The following is a 12,722-nucleotide window of genomic DNA, read 5'->3' as shown; positions in this document are numbered from 1 at the left end:
GCACATCAATGCGAGATGTGGCAAGAAGGTTTGCTGTGTCTGCCAGCGCAGTGTCCAGAGCTTGGAGGCGCTACCGGGAGACAGGCCAGTACATCAGGAGATGTGGAGGAGGCCGTAGGAGGGCAACAACCCAGCAGCAGGACCGCTACCTCCGCCTTTGTGCAGGGAAGAGCACTGCCAGAGCCCTGCAAAATGACCTCCAGCAGGCCACAAATGTGCATGTGTCTGCTCAAACGGTCAGAGACAGACTCCATGAGGGTGGTATGAGGGTCCGATGTCCACAGGTGGGGGTTGTGCTTACAGCCCAACACCGTGCAGGACGTTTGGCATTTGCCAGAGAACACTAAGATTGGCAAATTCGCCACTGGCGCCCTGTGCTCTTCACAGATGAAAGCAGGTTCACACTGAGCACATGTGACAGACGTGACAGTCTGGAGACGCCGTGGAGAACGTTCTGCTGCCTGCAACATCCTCCAGCATGACCGGTTTGGCGGTGGGGCAGTCATGGTGTGGGGTGGCATTTCTTTGGGGGCCGCACAACCCTCCATGTGCTCGCCAGAGGTTGCCTGACTGCCATTAGGTACCGAGATGAGATCCTCAGACCCCTTGTGAGACCATATGCTGGTGTGGTTGGCCCTGGGTTCCTCCTATTGCAAGACAATGCTAGACCTCATGTGGCTGGAGTGTGTCAGCAGTTCCTGCAAGAGGAAGGCATTGATGCTATGGACTGGCCCGCCCGTTCCCCAGACCTGAATCCAATTGATCACATCTGGGACATCATGTCTCGCTCCATCCACCAACACCACGTTGCACCACAGACTGTCCAGGAGTTGGCGGATGCTTTAGTCCAGGTCTGAGAGGAGATCCCTCAGGAGACCATCCGCCACCTCATCAGGAGCATGCCCAGGCGTTGTAGGGAGGTCATACAGGCACGTGGAGGCCACACACACTACTGAGCCTCATTTTGACTTGTTTTAAGGACATTACATCAAAGTTGGATCAGCCTGTAGTGTGGTTTTCCACTTTAATTTTGAGTGTGACTCCAAATCCAGACCTCCATGGGTTGATAAATTTGATTTCCATTGATAATTTTTGTGTGATTTTGTTGTCAGCACATTCAACTATGTAAAGAAAAAAGTATTTAATAAGAATATTTAATTCATTCAGATCTAGGATGTGTTATTTTAGTGTTCCCTTTATTTTTTTGAGCAGTGTATATTGTCCAACTGTTTGAAGGAAAATGTCATTGTCATATTCTACTATTGCATTCTAAGAACATAACAATCACAAATGTACAGTAATGTATTTTTGTACTTTAAGAGAATTTACAATTAAAACAAAAGTGGTCTGTTCTGAATTTGGATACTAATACCTTTCTGGAAAAATAAAGAAATAAATAAAAGTGAGTATTGTTGTTACAGTTCACAGCTATAACCATGATACGGTAGTATAATAGACTGGTAAAACGGTGATTTCTCATGTTGTTTAAAAAATGTAAAACTTAAATTCCCTGACGGGGAATCGAACACCGGCCGCGGAAGTGAGAGTGCCAAAGCCTAACCCCTAGAACACCACGAAATGCAGCATTATTCAGAAAATGATAAATACTGTTCAAAAAATTATATTGTTAACTTGGAATAGCGGACTTCGGTAGTACAGTTGTTTAAAAAAACAAACACAAAACGTATGTTCCCTGACCGGGAATCGAACCCGGGCCGCGGCGGTGAGAGCGCCGAATCCTAACCACTAGACCACCAGGGAAATCTGAATTGCTCAGAAAATTATATTCTTAAGTTGGTTTAAAGGACTTCGGTAGTACAGTCGCTGTCAGGTTGTAAAAAACCCCCCACATATATCCAATGCGGGCGGCTGCGGTGAGAACGCCGAACCCTAACCACTAGACCACCAAGAAAATAAATCAAATGTCTAGAAAATGATCCAATTTATACTATTGAAAATCAAAACTTATATTGTTAACTTTGAAATAACTATTATCGTGTTTTTCTTCTTCATGATGACATTATTGAGGGAATAACATTTGATAATTTATAGGATTTGTTACAATAGTCTGTGATTCCAATCATCTTATAAACATTGAAAAGAAAAAGTCAGATAATAACATGTTGACATTATGTTCTGCTTTCACAGTTAGGATTCATTCCTAAATGGGAAATTCCACGCTGTGGAAGAACAAATTAAAACAGTGAATGAATCAGTAGGCTACTGGGTTAAAGTTCGGTTATTCGTGTTTGGGACAGCTGTGGATTCTGTATGACGTGTCTGTCAAGAGCATTGCAATCGATCATGTTTTGTGCTTGCCCAGCCTTTGTGCTTGCCCAGCCTAGACTAGACGTAACATGTTAAACGTACATACGAAAAATGTATATGGTATGAGGTATAGGTAGGTATAGGTTGGTCGGGATGGACGGAAGGCGTGCGTGCATATAACGCGAAGTCTAACAGCCCAAAGGTTGTGTTTGACTCTCATCAAGGACAATTATAGCTAATGAGCAACTTCTTACAACTTTTAGCTTTTTTTAAAATAACTACTTAGCATGTTAGCTAACCCTACCCCTAAACCCTTTAGCCTCCTAACCCCTAACCTTAATAGCCCCTTAACCCTGAATTTATCTCTAATCCTTACCATAACCTCTATCCTAGTTTACATTATCCATATAGGTAAAGTTAGCCACAACATACTGAAACTCATAACTTGTCATACGTTTTGCAAATTCGTAACATATTGTACACATTGCAATTCGTAACATATCATAAGAATTGTAATATGTGACATATCATACGAAATGGATGATGGATATCCACAAATTAGTACACACAATTCGAAAAGTAATTGTTCTAATTTCAGTACATATTTACGTTTACTATGTTACGTCTACTCCTGAGTCCAGGTTGGCTTCCTTGGAAACGTAGGCCTAAACGTGCCCTAACCCCACCCATGAGCAGCTCGTCCAGGATGCGTCACAGCGCCCACTGTATAAAGTTACCTGCTTGTCCCTAGTCATCATTCTACACTGAGCACACCAGAAATAATTTGAAGTTTTCTATTCGAGAACATACCACAAATGGGCAAGAGTAGTCGTTTAGCTTAATTCACCGAGTATTGCCAAAAGACCCCGCCTTTGGTGTTTTTCAACATCATTCAACGCCAAATAAAAAGGTAAGATTGATTTGATTGCTTTTAGAAAAGGCAAAAAATATTCGCCCAGCTTGAATGGCAATTGAATAAACTGGGCTACTTGCCCAGATAACAATGGACAATGTGTGTCCAATGATATGTTTACCTACACTAAATCTATTTGATTTATTGTCCTGGCACAAATTATTTAAAAAAAGATTCCACATTGCCTTTAACAATGTAGGCTAATAGCCTTAAAATAGTGAAATCAGAATGGGGGGGATTCTCTTTCTACCAGCTTTGTATCCTATCTGATTCTGATCATCAAAGAGGAACATCAAAGAATTCTCTAATTTGTTGAATAATTGTTGCCTTGACTGCTGATATTGTATAGTCTCTTTGCATCTACATTTTGTCTCAATGGTCTGTTTTATCATACACTTGCCAGTGTTGGTCTCTTATTTTTCTGCACATGAGGTGTGATTGGCAATGCTGGCATGAATGCAATGCACATTCACACATCCAATAGTGCCTGATGGCAGTAAGTCTTTTTTTCCCCACTGTGTAAAGGGGATTGGTTTATCCTTGATATTTTGCAACTGCCTATCTAGCACAGACATGCATTACCCTGACAATCCCGAGCCAGTAACCATCTGGACTGAACTTCTGCCCTGACTGGACCTGACAACTGATTTAGCATCAAATGTAATCAGGTTGCTTCTCAGTAAACCACTCATTTTTGCTTCTGGAAATGTAGTTTGTTTGGGGAGTAAAACTATATGTTTAGCATGTTTCATTCCACTGCAGTGTTTGAGAAGAGTTGTGCATCCTGTATAGTCCTGCTTTCTGAGTGGCTTAGTCAGTACCTTTTTTTTTAAAGAGGTACTGCAGCGCCTCACACCAAGTGTTGAGCCCTGTGACTCGCCTAGCCTGTGCACTTTCCTGGCTAGGTGCCTGGAAGTTGGAACATTATACCTGCAGACCCCGGTCCCAGACAGCCCACTTATTTGCAGATCATGGTGTGGAAATCACTTTGCCCAGCTGTTGGTCTCTATCACACCCCTCAGACTGAGGGCTAAGCCAACAGTGATATCAGAGAGGCTCAAGGGGTCAGGAGCATGGGAAGTGGAAATGCACGTTTGCCTATAATAGGCTAATGACGGGCTTCTGTGACTGGATGACAATCCAGAATTTGTCACTCAGGCATGTTTCTAACTCACTTTGGATGAAGTTGAATATAGACCTGTTCTCTGCGGTGTCGCAAAATGCTGTGAATGGGTTGCAGGCTGATTTTGAAATGGGTCTTACACTTTCCACAAAGACAAATCTGTACAAAAGCCTATGTTGAGGCTGTTGCATTATGGCACATTTAATGACATCTAGCAGCATCCATGCAATATTATTTGGCTCATCCCAGTATCACTTGCCTCTGCTTGAATGGTTCCTGTCTCCACACTCCTAATATCCCCTTCTCTCTTCCCTAGGTTTTCCATCTTTGAGCGGAGTTAAAGAGAATGGCATCAATTCCGTCCACTGGCTCTCTCATCGCCACCCATGATTACTATAGAAGGCGCATAGGCTCCACTTCTAGCAACAGCTCCTGTGGCAGTTCTGAGTACGCTGGTGAAGTCATTCCACACCCCCCAGGTACAGACCAGTTTCTCGCACTCTGACGAGTTTTTCATAAGAACATTATCTCGCACTCGGTCTCTAAAGTTTCCTTTTGTTTTCTCTTCCTCAGGTCTGCAGAGACAGGACTCTGGTCACTGGTGGTCTTCTTTCTTCTTCCCAAACAAACAGAACCAGCCTGGCAGTATGATTGGATCTGAACAGAAGTGAGTTCCTTAACCCAAGAGTCACACAAATGGATTAAAACCATGCATAGTTTAAATGTTGCGTTTCATTTGTCCTTTGTAAGATGTCTCACCTTAAGTAACCGGTTAATTGTTTTTCTGTACCTCTTTAGCTAAACAATATTTCTTATTGCAGGAGTGGAACGTACACAGTGACCAATGGGCAGGTGGCGTGTATCGCCAGGGAGATGGTGTTGAAGAAGCAACTCAGTAGGCAACTCAGTGAAAGCAGTAACTCTGGGAAGGTGGAACAAGGGAGCCCACCACCCTCCTAATTCCATCTCTTCTCCAACACCCCACACCTTGAGTTTAGTTGGAGATTGAGGCAGCAGATTTTACAACTTTTTAGTGATTGAGGCTGCTTTTCCTCCCTCTGTGTTTATATATTTTTTTATAAAAGACAAAAGGATTTCTCTATCATGCTTTTTGCTGTTGAATAAATCAAAATTCTTGCAATGAATACTTTGTCTTAATTGTATTCCCTATTCAAGTGACTAAGTCCCTAAATATTTGTTTGTCTATAACTATAGACACTGTACCAGTCAAGTTTGGACACCTACTCAGTACAAGAGATGTCACTACAGTCCCTGGTTTGAATCCAGGCTGTATCACATCTGGCTGTGATTGGGAGTCCCATAGGGCAGTGCACAATTGGCCCAGGTTTGCCCTGGGTAGGCTGTCATTGTAAATAAGAATTTGTTCTTAACTAACTTGCCCAGTTAAAGGTTCAATTGTTTACAAAATGCAGGGTTTTGAAATAACACATAACACACACTAAACCAAGAAAGTGTTAAACAAATTCAATGATTTGAAATTTTTCAAAGTGGCCACCCTTTGCCTTGACAGCTTTTCACGCTCTTGGCATTCTTAACCAGCTTCATGTCTTTAAGTTGTGGAATTTCTTTCCTCAATGCATTTGAGCCAATCAGTTGTGTTGACAAGGTAGGGGTGGTATACAGAGAGCCCTATTTAGGGGAAAGACGCAACAGCTCAAACAGCACCAGTTCATTCTCCGACCTTGTCGGAAAATTTCAAGAACTTTGAAAGTTAAGTGGAGTCGCAAAAACTGTTCAGATGAGCCTGCGTGAATCAGGCCTTCATGGTCAAATTGCTGCAAAGAAACCACTAAAGGACACCAAGAAGAGACTCGCTTGGGCCAAGAAACACGATCAATGGACATTAGACTGGAAATCTGTCCAGATTTTTGGTTCCAACTGCCATGTCTTTGTGAGACACGAGTAGGTGAATGGATGATCACGTGTGCTTTGCTAGTGAACTTGTCGGTGATTTATTTTGAATTACTATGTCATTCCATTGTTTTATTTCATGGTTTTGATTTCACTATTCTACAATGTAGAAATAATAAAATAAAGAAACCCTTGAGTAGGTGTCCAAACTTGACTGGTACTGTATATACTGTTTATTATAATTACGTGTGTGTATAGTTTACACACACACTTTAAAATGCAATCATATCAAGATTAGGGTAGAAGTTATTGAGTAGTTAAGTTAGTGATGAAAGTGTCATAACTTTTATAACGAGTCAATATTAACTCAGCCACTATACTGAACTTGAAAGGTGTCCATGGCTATGGGGGACAGACAGATTTGAGAATGAACCGTTCTGGTGTCCACACTATGTAACCAGATAACAGTAATGATAATAATCCCCAAAACTCCATTGTCAGTTTTGTTCATGACAATACTGATGAGTATAGTGTCTGTTTTATAACATGCTGCCAGCCACTGTTAATGCAATTAAGCTGATTAGGCTGCAATATGATTAGCAACAGCTAATTGGTAAAGACGATGGCTTACGCTTATATAATACAGTACACCTGTTCTGAAATATAGGTCAACCACCCGTGGAACGTTCTGTGTTGCTGCAGAGTCGTTCACATTGTTTTTCACAGTCTCTTAGGGCATAAAAGGGAATGTACACTGTATAATTATACCGACTTTCTATGATCTCAACACATTGGTGGAGTCAGCACCTGAAAATATCAACAAGGACACAATAAAATACACTTTCAGGATTGTTAATTATAGCATGGAACAAATGTGAATACTTCACTGGTTTTACACTGACTGAAGTTGCCAACAAGGTTTACTCCAGTTACTGTAGCTAAGCATTTGATTGAACCTTTGTTTATATATTGTTATTGTCATTGAGATTAAATGTCTTTCACAAAAGAGACCTGTAGACATAAGCCTCATTTATACCTGGTTCTAACATGAATCCTTTGTCCTGATCTTTTCCACATTCTGATTGTGCCCACATTTTCAGACAGGTGTAGATTATTAAAAGATGCATTGTGATCTGCTTGTGATCATATCTTCCTGACGTCCTCAGGACCCATTGGCGGTGTTTTCACAGGCAGCCCAATTCTGATATATATTTTTTCCAACTAATTGGTCTTTTGACCAATCACATCAGATCTTTTCCATCAGACCAATTAGTGAAAAAAAAGATCAGAATTGGGATGCCTGTGTAAATGCAGCCAATTTGTCTGGATATCTTACAAGTGTAAACGGATCAGGATAGTGAAACCATTTAAAATCATAATTGGATCATTATCCCGCCTTTTGAAAATCAATGACAGGTGGAACCATTGACTTATGGCATCAATATGTGTCTTAAAATAAATAATTAAGAGGGACGAGGAAATCTGGTCACGATGCTGACACAGTGGACAGAAATGAGACACATTTTAATACCATGTGTAGACATTTTTCTGAGAATATGGGCACAATCAGAATGTGGACAGAATGTGCGCCACTCAGCCTCCTGAGTGGCGCAGTTGTCTAAGGCACTGCATTGCATTGCATTGCTAGCTGTGCCACTAGAGATTCTGGGTTCGAGTCCAGGCTCTGTCGCAGTGTTGTCTTGGTTAGGGGAGGGTTTGGCCGGCAGGGATATCCTTGTCCCATCGCTCACTAGCGACTCCAGTGCCTGTCTTGGTTAGGGGAAGGTTTGGCCGACAGGGATATCTTGTCCCATCGCTCACTAGCGACTCCAGTGCCTGTCTGGGTTAGGGGAAGGTCTAGCCGACAGGGATATCTTGTCCCATCGCTCACTAGCGACTCCAGTGCCTGTCTGGGTTAGGGGAAGGTCTGGCCGACAGGGATATCCTTGTCCCATCGCTCACTAGCGACTCCAGTGCCTGTCTGGGTTAGGGGAAGGTCTGGCCGACAGGGATATCCTTGTCCCATCGCTCACTAGCGACTCCAGTGCCTGTCTGGGTTAGGGGAAGGTCTGGCCGACAGGGATATCCTTGTCCCATCGCTCACTAGCGACTCCAGTGCCTGTCTGGGTTAGGGGAAGGTTTGGCCGACAGGGATATCCTTGTCCCATCGCTCACTAGCGACTCCAGTGCCTGTCTGCGTTAGGGGAAGGTCTGGCCGACAGGGATATCCTTGTCCCATCGCTCACTAGCGACTCCAGTGCCTGTCTGGGTTAGGGGAAGGTCTGGCCGACAGGGATATCCTTGTCCCATCGCTCACTAGCGACTCCAGTGCCTGTCTGGGTTAGGGGAAGGTTTGGCCAACAGGGATATCCTTGTCCCGTCGTGCACTAGTGACTTCTGTGGTGGGCTGGGCGCAGTGCATGCTGACACGATCTTCAGGTGTACTGTGTTTCCTCTGACACACTGGTGCGGTTGGGTTGTGTTTCAGAGAACTCACTGCTCTCAACCTTTGCCTCTCCTGAGTAGTTGCAGCGACAAGACTGTAACTACCAATTGGATACCACGAAATTGGGGAACTAAAAATGTTCCACTCTCTACAGACATGAGAATCTCTCATCCAGCATGCTCTCAAATGGTTGGATGTGGACATGAAGTTGAGGGTTAGGGTTGAACTGGGATGTGGACATAAAGCTAGGGTTAGATTTAGGGTTGAGACTAAAGACAAGGTCAGGATACCACCCCCCTTTTAATAATAAACAAGTATAAATATTAAGAGTGTGTAGGAACACAGTGTTTGTGGCCAGAGCCACCAAGTTCAGTAGGCCAGGGCTAACGTGTTAGTCTATTTCTGATCAGCAGCATGCAGGGAGAACGTGTACACACTGGGATCATGTTTGCAGACTGTGCGCTGTTCCAATAGCACATGTTCCAATAGGAACTTCCATGTTAACACAGTGTTCCCTGAAGTGTTCAGTAATGCTCAGTACTGTTATGTGTCAACAACAACAGTCTCCTGGCAGTAAAGTATCGCTCAGGTGACCGCCACACGTTTCTGGTCAACACTGAAGCAGAAAGATCAAAGGCATAAACTCTGGAGAATAAGATAGTGTTATAATACAAATAATGCATTGAAATAATAAGTTAGTTACTGTTATAGTACAGTTATAATGCAACCCCACTGAGCTTTAGAGGTGTGATAAATTGCTGCATGTGAAGCATGAGAGAGGGAAACCCAGCTTGTGCTCCTGGCACGGTACTCTCTTGGCATGTCAAGGTAGGACATAGCTCTCCCTCCAACTGGATGCTTATACATTTCCATAAATGTGCCCAGATTGTGAAATAGCTTTTGCCTTTTGTTCCCAGCCAGAAGCATGTAAACCTGCAACCAATCCTTCTTTAATGAAGCCATTGCTAAGGCCTGCATTCAAACCGAAGAGGCCACAAGGGAGATTGTCAGATTGAAATGGACTGCAATTGAAGGACAATTGCATTGGTATTATTTCTTCACATGATGCAGAACACTCTCAGTTCTTTGGAATGAGTGCACTATAATAACTTTACACTCCCACACTCACTTAGTCACAGATATTGTCCAATATCTTCCATGTTAGGACTGAGGTCATTCTCTCAAACACACATGCTATTGGTTCATTGCTGAAGTTTAACTGGACGGCTGCTTGCAATCTCCATGCTGCTGCTTTCTGGCTCGTTGCTGATCTCTTGTGGACTTAGGCTGTCACTGCAGTCTTTTACATAGCGGTACACTGTCCGAAGACCCCCTAAGAAAAGAGACATTTACTCTGTTCCCTCGTTCTCAAATGTTGTTCGATGGGCTTGCATCTTATGACATCATCATTCTACTAGCTGCTTGAGCCTGATGAACTGAAAATGCATTCTTCTCTCTGTGTCATCAGCACGACAGGTTGAGTACTGCACACTCTAGACATATTTGAGGACTTGGGAGGAGTCTTTGTATAGCGTACACTAGCTCATTTTAAAAAAAGAGAAGTGATTGGCAAGGCAAAGGTAAAAATGTGACAGAGTATGGACATATCTTTATAACTGTGTTGGACACTGTGGATATAGACACATTTAAGAGGTGCAGCAGCTCAGATAGTGACATTGAACATGATTATGTACTACTGCATCCGTATCCTGGTCATTCTGTGAATATATATTGACACAAAGAGACTGAAGAGGCACCATGGCAACAGAGAAGAGCTTGTGGAGCACGTCTATCCACAAGGCTACTCCATCTCTCCCATACATTCTCTGCTCTCCACCCCCAATCAAAGAAAACAATTCAAGTAGCCAAGTTTCGGGTTTGATAGCGCATCACACTGTTTTATTCAGTTACTGACATCTCAGAAGAGAGCCTTGCAATGCTGCTGTTGGTAACCAACATTTTTTACCGTAGCGTTGACGTTACACTGAAAAAAAGCGCTATTTCAAAACAAACACAAGTCCCTCATCAATAGTGATATGTCAGAGGCAGAGAATATCCTGTCTGGGCGGCTTTGCATGAAACAAACGACAATTTTTCTGCCTTTTCTTTTGTCTTTTTAGTCGCTTCACATATATCAATAAATATTTATACCTATAAACACTTTTCAAAAAAATCTAAATATTCAGTCACAGGTACTGGAAAAAGCTCCACTTTTAGATCACAATGATTAATGTACAAAACAATGATACACGTTTCATATAAATGTCATGGTAATAGGTAGAGAGTCTCTGCTGTCATCAGCAAAGATCATAATGGATAAAAAATAAACTCAGAGATTCAGCGTTTCCTGAGGTTCCTGTGTTCCCCCTTGAGGACCAGGAGAGGGGGAATGGCTTTTACATCACATCACCGAGGAGCTGTTACGAAAGGTCAAAGTGTTCCTTATAACAACCAGGGAATGTGATCACAATAGAATCATCGTAAAATGATTGCCTTGCCACTATGTTCCAACTACTGTACACATGTTCTATTATTTAATGTTTTGTGTTTCTCAGTAATTGAGTTAAATGCTAATGAATCAATTGCGCACCAGGTGCTATGAGCTGCTATCAGCATGTTAAAGAGGGCTATTCAGCAGGGGGAAAACTGGTAGGTTATCTGCAATCCTTCAGTGGGGGATCGTGTATCATTATGCTGCTGATAAATCTCAGACAGAGGTAGGCTATTCATGGTGCACTTTGAACTGGCGTGACACTCCCTCTCACTCCAGAATCCCTATAGGGCTATCAGCCATCATCAGATATCAACCCCATCCTGGTTGTCTTAGTCTATCCTCACTTTGGCCATGTGAATGTCATCTGACCTGACCACCATTCAAAGCAGTCACACCTGTCTGCATTTGATGCAATGCACTAAAGACATGTCTGGGTAAATATAAACGGGCGGGTTAGGGTGAGAAAGTAACATGGACGAAAAGTAAAATTCTTTTGAAAAATCTGTACATGTAAACATCACACTTTCACTGAGTCCAAAAAACCAGAAGGAAAAAATACAAAGCGTCACATTGGTATACAGGAAATGACACCCCCGCACCGAACTGCAGTCTCTGGCCAATGCAGGAGAAGTAACAAAGAAAGTAATATCAAGAACAATATACGTTTTTACAAAGCACCACCAACTGATAAGTTAAAACAGGCAAGGTTTGAAACGGCGTAGATTTTTCTGGAACAGTGCTGTACCCCACGGAAAAAACGATTTAGATTTCAAATGTTTCTTTTACAGCCCTTTGAACAGTTATACAAACATCTGACCACATCAGCAATGCACAAGCTACTAGGGCTTTTACGCTCAGTTTTTTTTTTTTTTTTGTTTGAAATCAAACATCTATACATTACATTGTCCTGCCTATGCAAAGAGAAATCCCACTAAAATATGTCTACAAATGGTTGTGTTTTCATTGGTCACAGTAGCTGCAGCACACATCAAATGTAGCTCGTAGTCTTAAGACAAATTAAGAAGAGAAAGTTATCTCTTCCTTTTTTTTTGAACACGCAAAGCAAAGTGATGCATTAGTTAAAACGTGGATATGAATAGAATTAAGATCAACCCGGCATCAGTAAAATAATGAAGTGTAGATAGTAGTTTCCTGATGGCTGTTGGAAATGATGGCTGGCCAAAAGTAGACAAGGGGCAAATGGAGGTGGAGGAGACACGGAAGACATTTAAGAGTATTGGGACAGAGCCCCAGGTAGCGATCAAGTTGATTGATAAAGTCTATCCAAAGGAGTCTATCCAAATTAACCGAGTTCAAATGCGTGGACGCCTGAGCCTTCCTTGATTTTTCAAAATAACAGTTTGTAAAGCCTGAATAGTGTGGCTAAAATACAATTTCGGAAGTCTGATGTGTGCAAAATATAATGAGCCTTTAAAGCAGTACTTTACTTGTGTTGCTAGTAAAAATTCAGATTGAAGTAATTTAGTTTTTAAGACAATGAGATTGGATGAGTCTGGCTTGAGCCTTGCCATAAACTTTATAACCCAGTATTGTGCATTTTAAGAGTGCTTATGTGTTCCACGTCAAATTATCCATACGATCAGGG

At 42.3% G+C, this 12,722-nt stretch overlaps 1 protein-coding gene and 1 non-coding gene across 2 annotated transcripts; one reads left to right on the top strand and one right to left on the bottom strand.

Annotated features, from left to right (window-relative positions):
* Positions 1 to 1,689: 1,689 nt before the first annotated feature.
* Positions 1,690 to 1,761, bottom strand: trnae-cuc. The gene has a single exon. It is a non-coding gene; the product is annotated as a tRNA-Glu (tRNA).
* A 1,153-nt stretch (positions 1,762 to 2,914) lies between these two features.
* LOC110492748 (pancreatic progenitor cell differentiation and proliferation factor) lies at positions 2,915 to 5,449 on the top strand. Its single transcript, XM_021567213.2, has 4 exons — positions 2,915 to 3,178; positions 4,621 to 4,783; positions 4,878 to 4,971; positions 5,126 to 5,449. The coding sequence occupies exons 2-4, from the start codon at positions 4,651 to 4,653 to the stop codon at positions 5,262 to 5,264; spliced, it is 366 nt and encodes a 121-aa protein (XP_021422888.1). The 5' UTR covers positions 2,915 to 3,178; positions 4,621 to 4,650; the 3' UTR covers positions 5,265 to 5,449.
* The last annotated feature ends 7,273 nt before the right edge of the window (positions 5,450 to 12,722 follow it).

The sequence above is a fragment of the Oncorhynchus mykiss genome, chromosome 16, assembly GCF_013265735.2.
Source record: "Oncorhynchus mykiss isolate Arlee chromosome 16, USDA_OmykA_1.1, whole genome shotgun sequence".
Classification (NCBI taxonomy): Eukaryota; Metazoa; Chordata; class Actinopteri; order Salmoniformes; family Salmonidae; genus Oncorhynchus; species Oncorhynchus mykiss.
This window is presented reverse-complemented; position numbering and strand designations above follow the sequence as displayed.

Bases quoted from the DNA above. Each gene is read 5' to 3' on its own strand.
- LOC110492748 (XM_021567213.2), top strand. From the start codon at position 4,651: ATGGCATCAATTCCGTCCACTGGCTCTCTCATCGCCACCCATGATTAC. The intron at 4,784-4,877 runs GTACAGACCAGT...TCTCTTCCTCAG, and splicing joins AGTCATTCCACACCCCCCAG to GTCTGCAGAGACAGGACTCT. The intron at 4,972-5,125 runs GTGAGTTCCTTA...TTCTTATTGCAG, and splicing joins ATGATTGGATCTGAACAGAA to GAGTGGAACGTACACAGTGA.